General features: G+C 37.7%; 2 protein-coding genes across 2 annotated transcripts; both read right to left on the reverse strand.

Annotated features, from left to right (window-relative positions):
- Positions 1-1,317: 1,317 nt before the first annotated feature.
- On the reverse strand, positions 1,318-3,733 carry LOC147542625 (adenosylhomocysteinase). The gene is made up of 2 exons (XM_086632814.1): positions 2,946-3,733; positions 1,318-2,328 (listed from the first exon to the last, which is right to left on the reverse strand). Exons 1-2 carry the CDS (start codon positions 3,654-3,656, stop codon positions 1,582-1,584), a joined length of 1,458 nt encoding a protein of 485 aa, XP_086488940.1. The 5' UTR covers positions 3,657-3,733; the 3' UTR covers positions 1,318-1,581.
- Positions 3,734-9,379: 5,646 nt separating this feature from the next.
- LOC147542626 (adenosylhomocysteinase) lies at positions 9,380-11,937 on the reverse strand. Its single transcript, XM_086632815.1, has 2 exons — positions 11,148-11,937; positions 9,380-10,393 (listed from the first exon to the last, which is right to left on the reverse strand). Exons 1-2 carry the CDS (start codon positions 11,856-11,858, stop codon positions 9,647-9,649), a joined length of 1,458 nt encoding a protein of 485 aa, XP_086488941.1. The 5' UTR covers positions 11,859-11,937; the 3' UTR covers positions 9,380-9,646.
- Positions 11,938-18,912: the final 6,975 nt, after the last annotated feature.

The raw sequence follows: 18,912 nt of genomic DNA on the forward strand, positions 1-18,912 counted from the left end.
TTCTATATTTCATTTTCTTCTTTTTGTAACTCTTTAGTGAGAGAAGAGTTTGCAGAGAGAGAGAGAGAGAAAAGAGAGATTCTTATCTCGGCTATAACAGTAGAGAGAGAGAGAGATAGAGAGGTTTTGATTTTTCTTTCATCTATTCAATTGTAGTTCCTGTTATTTGTGAGAGAGAGAGGAATTACAGAGAAATTAAAGAGAAAGAGAGATATTGTAGAGAGAGAGAGAGAGAAAACCGAGAGCTTGTTAATGGAGTTTTTCTTTTGATTTTTGATTTTCTTATTGTTTCCTCTATTTCTTAGTGAGAGAGAGATAGAGAGAGAGACTTTCCAGAGAGACATTAAGACAAGAGAGAGAAAACAGAAAGGATTAGTGAGAGAAATAGAATCGAAGAAGGTGAGAAAACTATTTTCTCTCAAGGAAAATATTTCCGGGAAGACGAGAAAATCGCTTTCCCGGAGGGTCTGTTTGGCAGGATCTCAGAAAATCAGAAGGAAATTGCTTCCCTAAGGCTCTGTTTGGCTGGAAAATTTTGTGAGAAATCTAACTTTTCTAATTTTCTTTTCTTTTTCCATATATTCAAGCTTCAATCCTTTATCATGAAGAACTAATTTTATATCTAGGGTTTAGATGAAGTCGTACTAATCAATTTCTCGACAATTTATTAGAGTTTTTACCATTTTTGACGATAAAACCTTCCGGGTTTTCAGACCGTTCATGGACTGAAAACCTGAGTTATACAAAGAACAATCAAATTAAACCAAAAATTAATTTGTCGTTAGAATTTTTAGGAAAACGGATTCAAAAACCCTAGGTTCCCTTTATCTGAATATCACCTTAGAATTATTTCGATTTCAACTATTGTTTATCTTTTTATTATTTGAAAAATATTATCAAAACCATTCCTTGAAAACCTAATAGTTTTAAGATTAGAATCAAAATTCGACTTAGTCTCTGAGGAACGAACCGGTCTTACCGGATATTATTACAACTTGACACCCGTGCACTTGCGGGTGTAGACCTATTTAGGGTAACCTTCTAGGCCCACCAGAAACCTTTTGAAATCTTAGTGTGACTATACCACTAGGATTTAAGCAAGCTATGCTGGACTGAAGGGCATTTTTAAGCGAGCTATGTTGGGCAAACACTAATGAGTCGAACTCAAAACATCCGGGTGTTCCATTAACATTTTCACATTCCCAAACTTCTTTCCCAGCATTAATAATGAGATATTACAAGTTTGTTTTGGCTAGTGGCTACTATCCAAACCTGTTTAATAGTCCTGATGGTCTGAACAAAAATCTAAACACAACATTTCAAACATAAACAAAAGACATTTCTCTTCAGATTAAAACACAAATGTATATGGCAAACCAGGGCCAAATTGGAATCCATTAACAAAATCCAAAGACACATTAAGAACACCCGAGGCTCGGCCACCATATTATCATAAAGTAAAAGAGAACAGCAAAATAAGTTCAAAATAGACCCTCTCATTGCCTAGAACATAAAAGGCATGACCTCAACAAACAATTCTAATAATCAAAATAAAACCACCATTCTTCTTCTTTTGTCCTCTCAGTACCTGTAGTGAGCAGGCTTGTATGGTCCCTCGACAGGAACACTGATGTAGTCAGCTTGATCCTTTGAGAGCTTAGTGAGCTTAGCTCCTAGTTTGCCAAGGTGAAGGGCTGCAACTTTCTCGTCTAGATGCTTTGGCAACACGTAAACTTCTTTCCCGTACTTGCCGGTTTTCCTCTCGTTCCACAATTCCAACTGAGCGATCACCTGGTTAGTGAATGAACAAGACATAACAAAACTAGGGTGACCAGTGGCACAACCCAAGTTCATCAAACGTCCCTCGGCAAGAATAATGATGCCGGTCTTGGTATCAGGGAACACCCATCGGTCTGTTTGGGGTTTGATTGTGATCCTCTTAACTCCTGGGAAAGTCTCAAGACCAAGCATGTCAATCTCATTGTCAAAGTGACCAATGTTGCAGACAATGGCGTTGTTCTTCATCTTCCTCATGTCATCAACCATGATAATGTCTTTGTTTCCGGTGGTGGTGACAAAAATATCTACCTTAGATACAACATCGTCAAGGGTTTGAACTGGGATACCTTCCATGAGAGCTTGAAGGGCACAGATGGGGTCAATTTCTGTAACAATGACCTGGGCACCAGCTTGTTTAAGGGCAGCAGCACAACCCTTTCCGACATCTCCGTATCCAGCAACGAGAGCGATCTTACCGGCAATCATGACATCAGTTGCCCTCATGAGACCATCAGGGAGAGAGTGACGACATCCGTAAAGGTTGTCAAACTGCATTTTCAAATCATTATAACAAGTTAGATATGACGCTAGCAAAACAAATTATTTGTTTGGATGAGGTAATGCAAATACAGATATCCAAGGCATTATATTACAAGTGGTAAGAAATTAACTGCTTTTGTTTTTTCTTTCTCATGCTATGAAACCGGGGCATCTAATTAGCCTGATTTGGAATCGTCTGAGATAACGATACAGACAAGCCACACATAACAATCCAAACAAAACTAATAAATAATTTGTATGTTCCAGATCTAGATCTGACTTAGAAATGAAAAAAACACAACCATACAATGAGACTTTAGATACAAAACTAATAGTAAATAATTTGTACGTTCCAGATCCAGATCTGACTGAACAGAAAACTTATAACCTACTCAGATCTGGCTTAGAAGCGATATCTGCAGCATTAACTACGACTGTATCATATCAACTGAGAAAAACATTGACATCACCATAAAACCCTAGATTTGAGAATTGAGAGTAATATGATCAAATGAAATTAGAAATCTATTGTGAATCAAGCTTAAACATCAGTACTAGCATAATTCAAATTCATAAGTATGAATCAAATCAGATCGGACGTTATTAAACTGAAAGAAGAAAATTACCTTGCTCTTGGTGACGGAGTCGTTAACATTGATGGCTGGGAACAACAAAGTTCCACTCTGTTGCATCTGGTACAATCTCTTGACACCAGTGGTAGTCTCCTCAGAAACACCAACCAATCTGTCCTTCATCTTGTGATACTTCTTAGGATCTTCCTTCAATCCATCTTTAATGATCTGAAGAACAATCTGAAACTCAGGATTATCAGTTGAAGTTGGATCAGGAATCTTTCCACTCTTCTCATATTCTTCCTCGGCCTTAACTCCTTCATGGATCAAAAGAGTAGCGTCACCTCCATCATCAACGATCAGATCTGGACCACCACCTGGACCCCAATCAAGAGCTCTCTCAGTACACCACCAGTATTCCTGGAGAGTCTCACCTTTCCACGCGAACACGGCGGCGCTGTCACGAGCAATTGCAGCGGCGGCGTGATCCTGAGTGGAGAAGATGTTACATGAACACCAACGAACTTCAGCACCGAGAGCAGTTAGGGTTTCGATGAGGACGGCGGTTTGGATGGTCATGTGAAGAGATCCAGTGATACGAGCACCTTTGAATGGTTGAGATGGACCGAACTCAGTACGGCAAGACATGAGACCAGGCATCTCAACTTCGGCGAGCTCAAGCTCAAGACGACCGAAGTCAGCCTGAGACATATCCTTGACCTTGTATTCACGGCCGGAAGCGGTTTTCTCGACGATAAGAGCCATCGTTAAACCTAGATCAGAGAAAACTGCTATAGAATTTCTCAGAGAAATGAAAACCTAAAGAGAGAAAGTAGAAGGAGACGATTTGGATACAGAGTGTGTGTTTGTTTATATAGAAGATATTTTTAGGCAAGGGTTGTTGGTGGTGATTATGAACCGTCCGATCTGATCCCACGAGCTAGCACGTGATCTAATGGGGCGCCCATGGATAGGGATGTCAACGGGGCGGGTTTGGGCCGGTTCATCCCCTTTCCAACTCCGTCCCGTTAGTAAACGGGTTTTACCATAACCGTCCCAATAATTAATCGGGGTGGATATTCAATTACCATAACCGTCCCAATTAAAAATTGCTAAACCATTACCGACCCGCCCCGCCCCGTTTAATATAAAACGAGTCGGGTCGGGTCGGGTTCAATGTATTTTGTTTCACAAAAGTTATTTTAGTTTGAAGTAACATAACAATTGTTAACACAACTTTGTAAGACTTTGAGTTTATCAATCATAAACACTACAACTACTTAATAATATAAAACATAAAATAATTAAATTGATAATATAAGATTAAAGTTTTAGAAACATAACCTTAAATAAAACAAATATTTAAAATAAAACATACTAATCGGTTCGGGGCGGAGTTTACTATTTAATACCAAACCCGCCCCGAACCCGATTAGTTTTTTTAACTTCATACCAAACCCGAACCGTTTAATTAACGGGGCGGTAAAACCCGTCCCATTAGGGGCGGGTTTGGGAAAAAAACCGCCGGTTCGGGCCAAATTGCCACCCCTGGGCCATGGATTGTCTGCTGAAATGAAACGTAATGAAGGGTTTTTCCCATGACAACTTTGGTTCCAAAAGATCATCCGGCTTCTATTCTCGCCCCTGATCTTTTTTTCCCTAACTTTTGTATTTTTTTCGGCTAGGGGTATATAGAAAAATCAGCGGAGCATAAAGACTTAATCAACTGAGATTAACTTAAGGAAAATATTTTTTTTTTAGTTCAAAAATAAATTTGATACTTTTTAGCCTAAAAATAAATTGAATTGAAAATCAAAGGAAAAACATCATATTAATCTTTACATGAAAAAGGAAGAAAGCACTAGCAGGTCTTTTAGGTTTATTAGGACATTTCACTGGCTTCTCTTTTGTTTTTCTTCCTGTTCCACTACTTGCACGACCTTTTCTCTTAACACCAAGCCTACAATGGTGAAATTAATACAATTTTCGGATTTATCAACGAGACCTCACTTGTTATTGGTCTTTCTGGCCTATCCTGTAAAAACAAATGAAACGAATAGGATTGAAATCAGCAAGTAGGCAGAAAGAGATGTTGAAGAGAGAGAGAGAGATATGGAGTCTTACCTTGAGCAAATCAACGGCATATCCGAAATCTGATGGGGTTTTTAGAGAGAGTAAGAGATAAAAAGGAACAGAGAAAGAGAAAGAGAGAGAGAGGGGGCGTAAGGAGAACATGAAATGATGGTGGCAAAAAATTATGTTGTTGGTGACTGAAAATTGTGGTGGGGATTTGTGGGTGAACGTGGGTTGAAGATGATGAAGACTAAGGGCTAAAAAAACTATCAAATTTATTTTTGGACTAAAAAATGAATATTTCCCTTAAGTCAATTTCAGTTGACTAAGTCTTTATGTCCTAGAGAATTTTCTTTATTCCCCAAAGTCGCGGCCTTTTTTTTACGAATATATTATTTTTGAATTGTTCAGCGTGTTTCGAACCCTTGACTTCTAAGGTGGAAGACTATACCTCTTACCATTCCAACCAAAAGTCGTTGGTAGTATATTTTCTTCTTTTGTCTCGTCTATGTTTCATCTTTGCGAAAAAAAGTCGTTCGCAAACCGCCAACAACATTTCAACAAAACAACGACAAAACAAAAACACAAACATTTCCTTTTTTCTTCCCCTTCATCTCCACTTTATACCACTATTGGTCGCCCACCACCTCTCTTTTCGTCTTTTTTGCTCATCTCTTCTCCTTAACATTTTTCTTTCTCTCGATGCTCGTCTTTCTCTTTCTCCGTATCTCAGCACTCTCATCTCTCTTTATTGCTCACTCTTTATAAAGAAAGAGAAAAGCAGGTACATTCAATCGAAGGTTCATTACAACACGTGATCAAGTTCTAGAGAAACCATCGAATTAGGACTCCAGCTGAATTTTTGATTGAGGGTTTTCTCTTCTCTCTCTTATATGGATAGGGAGATAGAGGATCGTTGAGAAAAAGAGAGAAATTAGTGGTTGTGGTTGTGAAAAAAAAAGGATCGGAGGAATAAGAAATCAAAAAGGTTTTCCCCACACGAAAGGTTGTCACCAAGACGTGTGCCAATGATCCTTCTCCGACTAAGAAACATAGGGAAGGCATACCAATAATACATTTGTAGAGAATGGTAGAAAGATAAGATAATGTCAATTGTAATATTTAACCAATGAGAAGAAAAATAAAAAAGAAGTCAATCTGGTCCTCGATAGAGGACATTTTGGTAAATTTGTCATCTTTAGAGGGCAAAATAGATGTAATTTATAACAATGATATTCAGAGAAAATAAAATTACGAAATGTGGAATTAATCAGTAAGAATTGAACTTTGACAAGTTAAAACAGAAACCAAACAATCATATACTGTGGTTATTTTAGTTAAAATCGAAACAAAGTAATCATACACCATGTTGTTTCAAAAGCTGAGTGTGGTACTCTTTATTTTTGGTTTTTATTCTTCCATTCTAAAATGTGGAGAATTTGTTTCCAATTTTCCCCTCTTGCTTTGGGTTACTCACTTAAATCTTCTTACATGGTTTCTTAGTATACAAGAAACCTTTAGAATGACTATTTGTCAGGTATTTTGGTTTCGTTCAAAAGTTCGATGCGGATCTACAATTGATGAGGGGGTTCTTCTATATTTTGTTAGGTTGCGGCTTTAGCGCATTTGAAATAATCTCCGAAGAAGAAAAACTTGGTTAACCAAGACTTGGGTCATCTTGGTTTTTAATAAAAAATAAACCTCATTCTATTTTATCTCTTATTCTTCTTCCTCGAATCACCTCACCGCAACCACAACTTTCGATCGTCACTGTTACTTTCGACAACCAACCACAACCCCCACCACTACCACTACAACCGTCTTTTTCTCTCTCCACTATTTTATCTTTTGTTTTTCTCTTTCTTCTTTCTTCATATCCCTCTCTTTCTATCTATTTTATCTCAAATCTTAAAAGATCTGAGTTGAGGCAAAGGGTTTTTCCTCTTCGTCTTCATCATTCCCCAGCAGATCTGAGATTAGTTGGGGTTTTTAGAGAGGAAGAGGAAGGGAAACAAGGGAGAGGATGAAAGAGAAAACAATTAAAGAATCTCCAATAAGACACTCAATCTCTTACACTTAAAGTGTCACGTACGACTTTTTGAAGTTTTTGTTAAAAAACCATCTCCAATTGGACACTTTGGGCCTTTGGTATAGGAAGAGCAATATTTAGTAAAAGCAGTACGTTAGAAAGGTCAATTTGTGCATTTGCTCTTCCTTTACTAAATTAGTTTAAGGAGGGCGTAATAAGGATCGTTTAATAAATAGTGCTAAAATATAAGGACTTTAATAAAAATCAATAATAAATATAATATTTTACTCATGTGTAATTTTCTCTCACTTAAACAACCCAACCCTAATATCGTCACTATTATTAACATCGCCATTAGTATGAAAATCTTACAAAGTTTACCATCACTATAGTTTTAGTTTCAATCTTTTAATGATGACCCATGATCTCATGGATGAGGAACCACCATTAATGAAGGAGGCAACCTACATCAAGATAGAAGATTCCATCGACTTAAACGAAGACATCGACGTAAACGAAACCATCGACTTAAACGAGGACATCGACTTAAACAAGGACATATATAATGAAGATAATATGTCTCAAGTAAAGAAAAATCATTTTCTTGTCTTCCTCTATGGTTGAACAAACGTTTTAGGATTTTAGGTCGTTTTTGTTTCGTAAAGGATTTTCGGTTGGGTCGACTGTAAAAGACAACAAATTTCAATCGGCGTGGCTGAAAAAGACGACAAACTTCGGTCGGGTTCGCTGAAAAAAATAATAAATTTCGGCCGAACCGGCTGAAATCGTTCTGTTTTTTCATCCACTCTGGTCGAAATTTGTTTAAATTTTTAGTTGTTCTGGATGAAAACTTTCAATATTTTCATTCATGAATTTTTATTTATGCTAAGCGAAATTTCTTTTATGGATCTTAAAAGTTACTTTAATCAGTGTTAAAACCCTAAAAGTCTACGTAAAAATTAAGCAATGACAAGTATTACAAACCCCTCCATAAAGATGAATGTTGTGTTTGTCATATAGGGTTTAGGTTTCCATCTTTATCTCTCTTTCTTTCATCGAAACGAACAGATTTAGGATTTTTTTTCTCTCTTTTGGTTGAAAAGGTTTTAAGGGTGTTTATCTCTCTTCTCTCCCTTTGATCGACAAACAAATTTTTGGTCGAACATGATTTTTCTCTCTTCTCTATCTTTTGGTCGAAAATAGTTTAATGGAAGGGACCAAAGTTTAAACTGAGATATTTTTAGAAAATAGTATTTTTCTCTCCCTGTTCTAAAAAGAGTGCTCTCGCTTTCTAATGCACTACCTTTGTTAAAAATTGTTTTTCCTATACCAACGGCCACACTTTGTTAGACACTTTATTATGAGGTGGACACATTTATTATAAAGTGTCTAGAGAGAGAAACTCTAAAACTAAAGTATCTCTTTGAGACTCTCTAAAATTTAGGGTTTTTTTAGCTTACCCCCTCACAATTAAATGGTAATTGAATTTACCCCCTTCAGTAATTGGTAATTGAGCTTACCCCCTTGAATTTAGATTTTTTGTCAAAACTACTAAGGATATGTTTGGTATCTGATAATAAAATCAGAAAGTAAATAATATATAAACAAAATCAATCTTTACTAATCATATTCCTGACCAAATCAAACAATAAAATGAGGTAGAATCCCTAATATGAATCATATTGAAGAATAGTTGTTCGTGGTAGTGGCAATTATTTCACGTACGCCAAACATAGCCTTTGTGTTTTTGTCACTAATAGTAAATCCAAGGGGGTAAGCTCAATTACCCATTATTGAGGGGGGTAAACTCAATTACCAATTAGTGACGAGGGGGTAAGCCCAAAAAACCCTAAAATTTAGGGTTATTTTGTGAGAGGGTCGTACATAATTACCGGGGTTTGCAAAAGGGGCACGACCATTTATTATTTTGCGAAAGGGTCGTGGACTATTATTGACCGTTCAATAAATGTTAGATTTAACTTTCGCATTGTATGAACAGTTTAAGAGTGACATGTATTAAGTGTCTCTCTATTGACACTTAGGAAAGAGAATCTTTATTTGACACTTGACAAAGACTTTAGAGTTTTGTTGGCGTGTCCCATTAGAGATGCTCTTAGTCTCTTTCGTGATGGTGCTCGACAGAAGTGATGGTGATGGATAGAATGGTTAGAATTTGTATTGGTTGGAGTTTGGAGGTAAATTGCAAGTAGGTTTAGTTTTATTTTTTGATGAAGGAAGTAGGTTTAGTTTAGGACTCCAAATCAAAATACCCCCAAGTCAATCTTGAATGAGGTAGTCTTTGTTTTCTCCAACCATTATTTAGGATACCCAAAACCACATCCTTTTGTCATTGGTTCGGGCAAATTCAACACTAATAGCAAAACCCTGGCCAATAACTGCATCCATTAAATAAATCTAAAGCTTTTCTACTACAGACACAATTTAGAAATCCCAAGGTTATACCACCTTATTAGAAGTAAAGAAGGGAACAGCAAAAATAGTTTAATAACTAAAAACCTCTCATTGCCTAAAACATCAAAGGCATGAGCACAACAAACAACCCTAATTTGATCTCATCATATTATCAGAAATCAAAAACTTATACCTCACAAGAAAAAAAAATCAAACAACCCTTCTTTTCTTCAATGTCTTCTCAGTACCTGTAGTGGGCAGGCTTGTATGGTCCCTCAACAGGAACACTGATGTAGTCAGCTTGATCCTTTGAAAGCTTAGTGAGCTTAGCTCCAAGTTTGCCAAGGTGAAGGGCTGCAACTTTCTCATCTAGATGCTTTGGCAACACGTAAACTTCTTTCCCGTACTTGCCGGTTTTCCTCTCGTTCCACAATTCCAACTGAGCGATCACCTGGTTAGTGAATGAACAGGACATGACGAAACTAGGGTGACCAGTGGCACAACCCAAGTTCATCAAACGTCCCTCGGCAAGAATAATGATGCCGGTCTTGGTATCAGGGAACACCCATCGGTCTGTTTGGGGTTTGATTGTGATCCTCTTAACTCCTGGGAAAGTCTCAAGACCAAGCATGTCAATCTCATTGTCAAAGTGACCAATGTTGCAGACAATGGCGTTGTTCTTCATCTTCCTCATGTCATCAACCATGATAATGTCTTTGTTTCCGGTGGTGGTGACAAAAATATCTACCTTAGATACGACATCGTCAAGGGTTTGTACTGGGATACCTTCCATGAGAGCTTGAAGGGCACAGATGGGGTCAATTTCTGTAACAATGACCTGGGCACCAGCTTGTTTAAGGGCAGCAGCACAACCCTTTCCGACATCTCCGTATCCAGCAACGAGAGCGATCTTCCCGGCAATCATGACATCAGTTGCCCTCATGAGACCATCAGGGAGAGAGTGACGGCATCCGTAAAGGTTGTCAAACTGCATTTTCAAATCAGCATAACAAGTGAGATCTAATGCTAGATAACAAATAGTTGATCATGTAAAGTAATGAAACGAATAGATGTTTATGACTTAAAGACACAATAAATCAGACATAGGTAATGTGTGTTTTTCTCTAACTCAGACCAGAAATCTGATTTGAGATCTGAAACTCATGAAGAATTCAGAACATTGTTAAGTCTGATTTGAAATGTTTGACTACTCTTGACTCTCCGAGTGGGGCTACTTTTGAATTCATTCGAGTCAGGCATATCAGATTCAACCAACTCAGACGGATCAGATTCAAACAAGTCAATCTATCCATATTCATTCAAGTCAGACACATACAGTGAGATAAAACAACACCGTAGTATGAGATTTGGATGGGAAAATGAAGTAATAATCTCTAGGTTTCAGATTCAGATCTGACTAATCTGAAAAACTATAGCCTATGCAGATCCGGTCAAGTAGATCAATATAAAAAGGGTTTAGGGTTTAGGAAAATGAAGTAATGAAATCTGCAAGTGAAATCAGATACCAAAACTAATTAAATGAAATATTCAGTTAACTATATAAACTCCTGAGATTTAATCAAAATATTTTTAAAATAATTAATTCGATCAACTGAAATTAGGCACTCATCATGAATCAAGCAGAAACATTAATTAATAATAGTACAATCAAAATCAGAAGGATATTGAATTGAATTAAAAGATCAAGATCTAACATTTAGCCAATAAGTGAAGAAAATTACCTTGCTCTTGGTGACGGAGTCGTTGACATTAATGGCTGGGAACAACAAAGTTCCGCTCTGTTGCATCTGGTACAATCTCTTGACACCAGTGGTAGTCTCCTCAGAAACACCAACCAATCTGTCCTTCATCTTGTGGTACTTCTTGGGATCTTCTTTCAATCCATCTTTAATGATCTGAAGAACAATCTGGAACTCGGGATTATCAGTTGAAGTTGGATCAGGAATCTTTCCACTCTTCTCATATTCTTCCTCGGCCTTAACTCCTTCATGGATCAAAAGAGTAGCGTCACCTCCATCATCAACGATCAGATCTGGACCACCACCTGGACCCCAGTCAAGAGCTCTCTCGGTACACCACCAGTATTCCTGAAGAGTCTCACCTTTCCACGCGAACACGGCGGCGCTGTCACGAGCAATTGCAGCAGCGGCGTGATCCTGAGTGGAGAAGATGTTACATGAACACCAACGAACTTCAGCACCGAGAGCAGTTAGGGTTTCGATGAGGACGGCGGTTTGGATGGTCATGTGAAGAGATCCAGTGATACGAGCACCTTTGAATGGTTGAGATGGACCGAACTCAGTTCGGCAAGACATGAGACCAGGCATCTCAACTTCGGCGAGCTCAAGCTCAAGACGACCGAAGTCTGCCTGAGACATATCCTTGACCTTGTATTCACGGCCGGAAGCGGTTTTCTCCACGATAAGAGCCATCGTTAAACCTAGATCTGAGAAAACTGCTATAGAATTTCTCAGAGAAATGAAAACCTAGAGAGAGAAAGTAGAAGGAGACGATTTGGATACAGAGTGAGTGTTTGTTTATATAGAAGATATTTTTAGGCAAGGGTTGTTGGTGGTGATTGTAGACCGTTCGATTTGTTGTAAAGCTGGCAAATCATTGGGTTAATTTCCTTTTGGATCTTAATTTTTGACCAATTCATGGTTTTAGCTCCAACAATTGTCCAGCAGTTCTTTTTGATCCTATAAGTCAAAAAAAAAGATTCAAAGTAGCCCACTTGTTAGTACATCTACTCTGCACTACAGAAAATTCAGAATTGTTGAATTTGATTATAAAAAATGTAGTTAGATAGCCTTAGTCAAGCGTAGTTTCATTGGGCTATAGGCTAGTAGTTTAATTGGACTTTAAGTTTGTCGTCTAACTAGGATTTAGGCCATATGAAATGTTATACACACCAATTTTACATGTCATACTCACACTTCCTTCGACTTCAACAAAAATTACTTTAGATATGAGTGTATATAACAAAAATGGTGAGTGGATTTAAATTTTCCTTTAGACCATTAGTTTAGTTAGGCTTTTCAGTTTATTTATGCAATTAGTAAGAAGGGCTTTAGACTAGTAGTTTCGTTAGACTTTAGGCCAGAAGTTTAGTTGGTCTTTCAACCAGTTTCTATAAGAGTTGAAATTCGACAATCTTCGTGTTTATTAAATTGTATTGATGTATCAACGTCTTTGTAATAACTATCGTAGTTAATACATAAAAAATTACTAAATACAATATTTTTAAGCGAGAGATGAGATAAAAGAGAGATGAAATGAAGTGGAAAAGAAATAAGGAAATGTTGGGGTCTTTAATGTATCTTAGCTTCTAAGAGTATTTTCGGAAAAAATTAGAAATTTTTTATCCCTAGACAGTAAAACGAACAGCCGGGTGTCAAAGCGGGGAGTGAGTCCGAAGTTGGGGCCGAAACGAAATTAACCCCAAACCATTTCCTTTTGAATCGGATCTGAATTGTGGGACCCAATAAACTGGTACGACATCAGAAGTAGAGCCGACGGTCTTCTTTTAGGCGGTCCAATCAAAATCCAGATCTAGATTAAATATCTAGAATGAACGGCCAAGATATTATTGAATTTGCTGTAAAGAATAGCTCCGACGGATCTCCGCTTTTCATTTGATGTGACTTTTTTTCGTAATCACAGAATTGTATGTAAATATAAATGCCACCCTTAAATAAATTACCAAACACACGAGCAAATTTAAGTGCTTGTCGTTTGTTCCCACGTGCTAGCACGTGATCTAATAGGATGCCCATGGAATATGTGTGTGAAATTGAAAATAATATGTTGACATAGTGACTGAGGACAAACCTTTACATATACTAAGGGCAAACTCAATGGAGGATCCTAACTCCCAAGTGCATCTCCCATGCAAAAACTCATGAAAATATCTACTAGTCTTATAGGTCCAATTTGGAATCTCAATTTTAGAACATCTTCAATGCAACACCCAAAAAAAATTTTAAATTTCATGAATCTATATGTGAAAAGTTGATCTCTAAATGGTTTAGTTTCTACTTACTGAGTTAGAGATATTCTACTAGAAAGATTTTTTCAATACAACATTCGAGAAAGATCCTTATGATAAGAGCATCTCTAATACAATACTCAGTTTTATAAACTTTGAGTGCCACATAAGATTTTTAGATTCTTTTTAAAGTTATCTCTCACAAAAAACTCAATTCCAATATGTAAGATGATGTAGAGATAGTTAAATAGAGATATTGCAAGAGGACACTTTAAAACTAGAGTGTTTTATTTAGGTATCTCTAATTGTCCAACTCATAAATATTTGAATTTCAACCAACAGAAATGAAGACTTACATACATTTTAAAACTAACTAATTATTTTTGTAACAAAAATAACTACAACACATAAGTAATAAACACAAGTTTTACAGTGTTGAATTGTAGACAAATTAGAATTTAGGAACGCTATCTTCGCCACTTAGAGCATCTCCAAAGCAAAACTAAAAAGAACTCTACTTGTCCTATGTGTCAAGTTCCAATAGAGATTCTTACTCCTACGTGACGAAAATAGATATCATCAATTCTTTTGTGTCTTCATTGCAAAACTCTAACTTATCTTATTTACTTACTTGACATAGTTATTTTCGTAAATAAATAATTAGGTATTTAGAAAATATTAAAGACTCGATTTTTATTAGTTAAAATTCAAATATTAATGTATTAGACAATTGGAGATTGATTGTTGCATCACAGATGCTCTAAGGAATAAGAAAATCAATCGAAACTTGAAACGTAGAACTAATAAGGATTCTTTTGAGTTTTGTATTAGATGCTCTAACACTCTAAATTTAGAGTCTATTGAGGATATCTAAAATAGACGATGTCACATTATTCTAAAGTTTTAAGATAAGTTTTGCATTAGAGAAGTTTTTTTTAGGAAAAACTCAAAAAAATTATTTTGTGGCACTATAAGTATTAGAGTTTAAGTGTTGCACTGTTGATGTTCTTAGGTGGCAAAAATAGAGATCCTCAATTATTTTGTGTCTCGAATGCGAAACTCCAAACTTGTTTTATTTACTTATGTGCAAGTTATTTTTGTAAAAGAATATTAATTATTTTAAATATATGCAAACTTGATTTCAATTCAATTCAAAAAAATTTGATTTCAATTGGTTGAAACTCAAGTATTGATGAGAGGACAATTAGTGATATCTAAATAGGAGAGTTTATAAATAGAGTCTTCAGATATATATCTTCTCAACTACCTCGACACCATCTTAGAGATCTAACTTTAGTTTTGCATAGGGAGGGGGTTTTAAGAAAAAAGATGTGAAAACCCTGTGTGACACTTAAAGTTTTTAAGATCTAGTATAGATTGGAGATGCTCTAACGGGGATTCTCATCTCATTTTGGGAGATTCAAAATTTTCAAGGTTCTCATGGATTTTCAACTTCACGAGGGACGCCTCAATGAAGGTAATTTGTTTTGCGTGCGAAGAATTTTAATTTCAAATTTCAACTATAAATTTGTTCTAATAAAAAAAATTGAATTTCAACTTTGTCTTAAGTTATGGGAGGGAGTTGGAATTTTATATTTAGTTAGCTTTTCATTATAAGAATGTATTGAAGAATCTATTAATAAAAAAATTGAGAAAAACTAAAAAAAATAAAAATATAAACTAAAAAATATATAAAAATGGCGGGTCCTTTTTTTTTAGGAGATCCACCTCGAACTAACCGTTTGGAAAGCTCAACGACTAGCGGGGAGAAACTAGTAGTCCGTTGGGAGTGAATGTTCTCTTGGGCAAAAGGTTCCCTGCTTTTATAGGAGTCCGCCCAATGGACTCCCATCTTGAAGCAACCTAGATATTTGAATTTGGTAACCTAACCACCAGCTATTGTCCCACACGAAAACATACAAAGAAAGAAAAGGAAAAGAAATTTTTATATATTTCTTTAGCGGATGAGTAACCAAAATTTTGGAGAACCAGAACGAGTTAAAAGACAAACAATTACATTAGCTTCACAAATTTACGACACACACAAAATATTACAAAAGAGATATCCCCTAAGGAATTTTGCAACCTGAGTCCTGATTACGGGAGGTCGGATGAGTTTCCTAGACACCTTGAACTCCGCGTTGGCCATTGAAGAAAATATCTTTCGATCAAGATGACAATGTGATGAATTTTTCGGATATGACAATGATGAAGATCATCTAGTTCAGACCTATTAGGAATTGTAACGTTTATCAAGAAATCATGGTATACAGGGTATTTAGATCACTCGCGGCTGACGACGTCTGACTCCAACGACTGGTTACACAAAAGAGTGCCGTCTCGGTAAGAAGATCTGAATTGAGATTGATGACATGGATTAAGATCTAGTGAGAAAGGATCCAGAGGGCTGACTTAGAGTCGATCCAAGGTAGTAATTGGCTGGGTCATGCACCCTGACCAAAGGATGGTCGGGTACATGGAATGGGTCATGGATTAGGCCGACCACAACGGGCGGGGCCTAGTATGCATGGCCGACCACAATGACCTGAGCCTAGTGTGCATGGCCAGTTGGGCTTGTCCCGTGAAGAATGGGACTCCTGGTCAACCAAGATCCCAAATGGGATATGATTCATATATGGGAATCATGTTCAAAATGAGATTTTGAGTAATCTTATTGATTCTTATTTCGTATATGATTCTGACTCTTTGAGTCTCTATATAAGGACCTCATTCCAACAAACATAATTGTAGAAAATTCTCAAAAAGATTTTTATCTCTGACTACAAGTAGTAGAGAATAAAAGATAAATAATCAATTCTCAAGCTCTATCAAGTCAAATTCAGAAGGAGTCATCATTTTCACTGCTCGACTAACTAACCTAAACAGTGGGAGATCGAACCGGTTGTTCGGGTGTCTCGAGTAGAGAAGCTACAGTTGGAGCTCCGATTATGTGGGAGAAAGCAATCTAATTAGTCTGAGGTAAAGCAATATAAGGTATATTTTCTATCTATTCTAGTTTATTATTAGATTATGCATGAGATCCGCGCGTCTGAGATTCCGCTTAGAACATCGAAAGACTAATAATCCAATAGTCTAGAGGGCAAACAAAGTGGCAAATTCCCTTGGTTTTGAGACTGATGCCCAGGGCTAAAAACTGGTAAGAATTTTGCTTAGTGGGGCGGGGGGGGGGGGGGGGGGGGAGGGGGGGTTACATAAGTCAGTTTCACACCTTGAGCTACGCTCTATCTCGAGGCAAGAGGAAAGGTGAATCCGGGTCTGCTTCGGCAAATTGAGCCCTCCCCTGATTGGAGGCACAAAGTTGGGATATCAGCCTGAGTAAACTCGCTCGTGCTCGGGTATGTTGAAAGAGAACAACAATGACCCGAAAGACTATACAGAGTCAGTGTTAGGAGATACGCACTTATAAGATATTATCTTCTAAACGGTCATATCCATGTGGTTAGGGGTGGAAATCCGGTTCGGCTCGGACGCTCATGGGTATCTCAAGTCCGGGTTCGGCCGTTCCGTGCACCATATTTCAAAGACCATTGGACTTAATGGGCGGGCTCGGGTCGGGCAAAATTAAAAATACCATGCACTGAGCCCGCCATTGGTAGTGGCCCACGACGGGTTTAACGGGTGTCGTGCGGGCCGGGTTCCGGGTATGAACGTTTGAAAAATCAAATTTTTTTTCTTTAAATTTTTTTTTAATTTCATCATCAAATTTTAAACAGGCGGGCACTACCCATGTCGGGTTGCGGGCTAAACATTTTGTCGTCAGATTCGGACTTCCCGGTCCGGGTTTCGGGCTTCCGGACAGAATTCTCACCCCTATACATGGCTATCATCAGAACTGATGTCTTATCACCACATCATCTCAACTCTGCTCAACCGTCGTTACTCAAATCTATATAAGCCTATCAAATTTGTCCTAAATAAGGATTAAAGCTCGTCTTTTACATTTTCACTTTGGAATTATATTTTTAAACTACAAAAAATAGCCTACTAACTCGAGCGTCAGAGTGTCTTCTTCGGTTTTTTGCAGGCTTCGCATACCTTAATCCAATTGGAAATATAAATAGGTTATCATCTGATCAGAGGTCTTGATCATCATAAAGATATCTGGGAAAACTACGTTCTGTCATCATCACTTGGCCTAGAGGAAGGGAGACTAACACTTTTGAAATCCCTAAACACTCGTCGGGATCTATGTTTCATTGCCTTCGAGATTTTGGCACCCAACAACCTTATACCCCTGGGCCCTCTCAACATAAGTCAGTTTCACACCTTGAGCTATGCTCTATCTCGAGGCAAGAGGAAAGGTGAATCCGGGTCTGCTTCGGCAAATTGAGCCCTCCCCTGATTGGAGGCACAAAGTTGGGATATCAGCCTGAGTAAACTCGCTCGTGCTCGGGTATGTTGAAAGAGAACAACAATGACCCGAAAGACTATACAGAGTCAGTGTTAGGAGATACGCACTTATAAGATATTATCTTCTAAACGGTCATATCCATGTGGTTAGGGGTGGAAATCCGGTTCGGCTCGGACGCTCATGGGTATCTCAAGTCCGGGTTCGGCCGTTCCGTGCACCATATTTCAAAGACCATTGGACTTAATGGGCGGGCTCGGGTCGGGCAAAATTAAAAATACCATGCACTGAGCCCGCCATTGGTAGTGGCCCACGACGGGTTTAACGGGTGTCGTGCGGGCCGGGTTCCGGGTATGAACGTTTGAAAAATCAAATTTTTTTCTTTAAAATTTTTTTTAATTTCATCATCAAATTTTAAACAGGCGGGCACTACCCATGTCGGGTTGCGGGCTAAACATTTTGTCGTCAGATTCGGACTTCCCGGTCCGGGTTTCGGGCTTCCGGACAGAATTCTCACCCCTATACATGGCTATCATCAGAACTGATGTCTTATCACCACATCATCTCAACTCTGCTCAACCGTCGTTACTCAAATCTATATAAGCCTATCAAATTTGTCCTAAATAAGGATTAAAGCTCGTCTTTTACATTTTCACTTTGGAATTATATTTTTAAACTACAAAAAATAGCCTACTAACTTGAGCGTCAGAGTGTCTTCTTCGGTTTTTTGCAGGCTTCGCATACCTTAATCCAATTGGAAATATAAATAGGTTATCATCTGATCAGAGGTCTTGATCATCATAAAGATATCTGGGAAAACTACGTTCTGTCATCATCACTTGGCCTAGAGGAAGAGAGACTAACACTTTTGAAATCCCTAAACACTCGTTGGGATCTATGTTTCATTGCCTTCGAGATTTTGGCACCCAACAACCTTATACCCCTGGGCCCTCTCAACAAAAAAAAAACATCCTTATACGGTTATACCCAAGGTGGAATCAGAATTTGAAGTCAAAATAAACTATTATAGAAAATAAAGGCATAGAAAATGAAGGCACATAATAGGATTTGATAAAAGTAAGGGGGCGAAGTTAAACCATAGACTAAATTATGGGACAAATGCGAAACC

The sequence above is a fragment of the Eschscholzia californica genome, unplaced genomic scaffold (genome assembly GCF_041429995.1).
Source record: "Eschscholzia californica isolate CP2 unplaced genomic scaffold, dmEscCali1.0.p SCAF_4, whole genome shotgun sequence".
Taxonomy (NCBI): Eukaryota; Viridiplantae; Streptophyta; class Magnoliopsida; order Ranunculales; family Papaveraceae; genus Eschscholzia; species Eschscholzia californica.

What these genes read in the sequence shown, in the direction of transcription:
- LOC147542625 (XM_086632814.1), bottom strand. Translation starts at nt 3,656, where the DNA reads ATGGCTCTTATCGTCGAGAAAACCGCTTCCGGCCGTGAATACAAGGTC. An exon ending in ACTCCGTCACCAAGAGCAAG is followed by an intron (nt 2,329 to 2,945) that starts GTAATTTTCTTC and finishes TTGAAAATGCAG; the next exon opens with TTTGACAACCTTTACGGATG.
- LOC147542626 (XM_086632815.1), bottom strand. Translation starts at nt 11,858, where the DNA reads ATGGCTCTTATCGTGGAGAAAACCGCTTCCGGCCGTGAATACAAGGTC. An exon ending in ACTCCGTCACCAAGAGCAAG is followed by an intron (nt 10,394 to 11,147) that starts GTAATTTTCTTC and finishes TTGAAAATGCAG; the next exon opens with TTTGACAACCTTTACGGATG.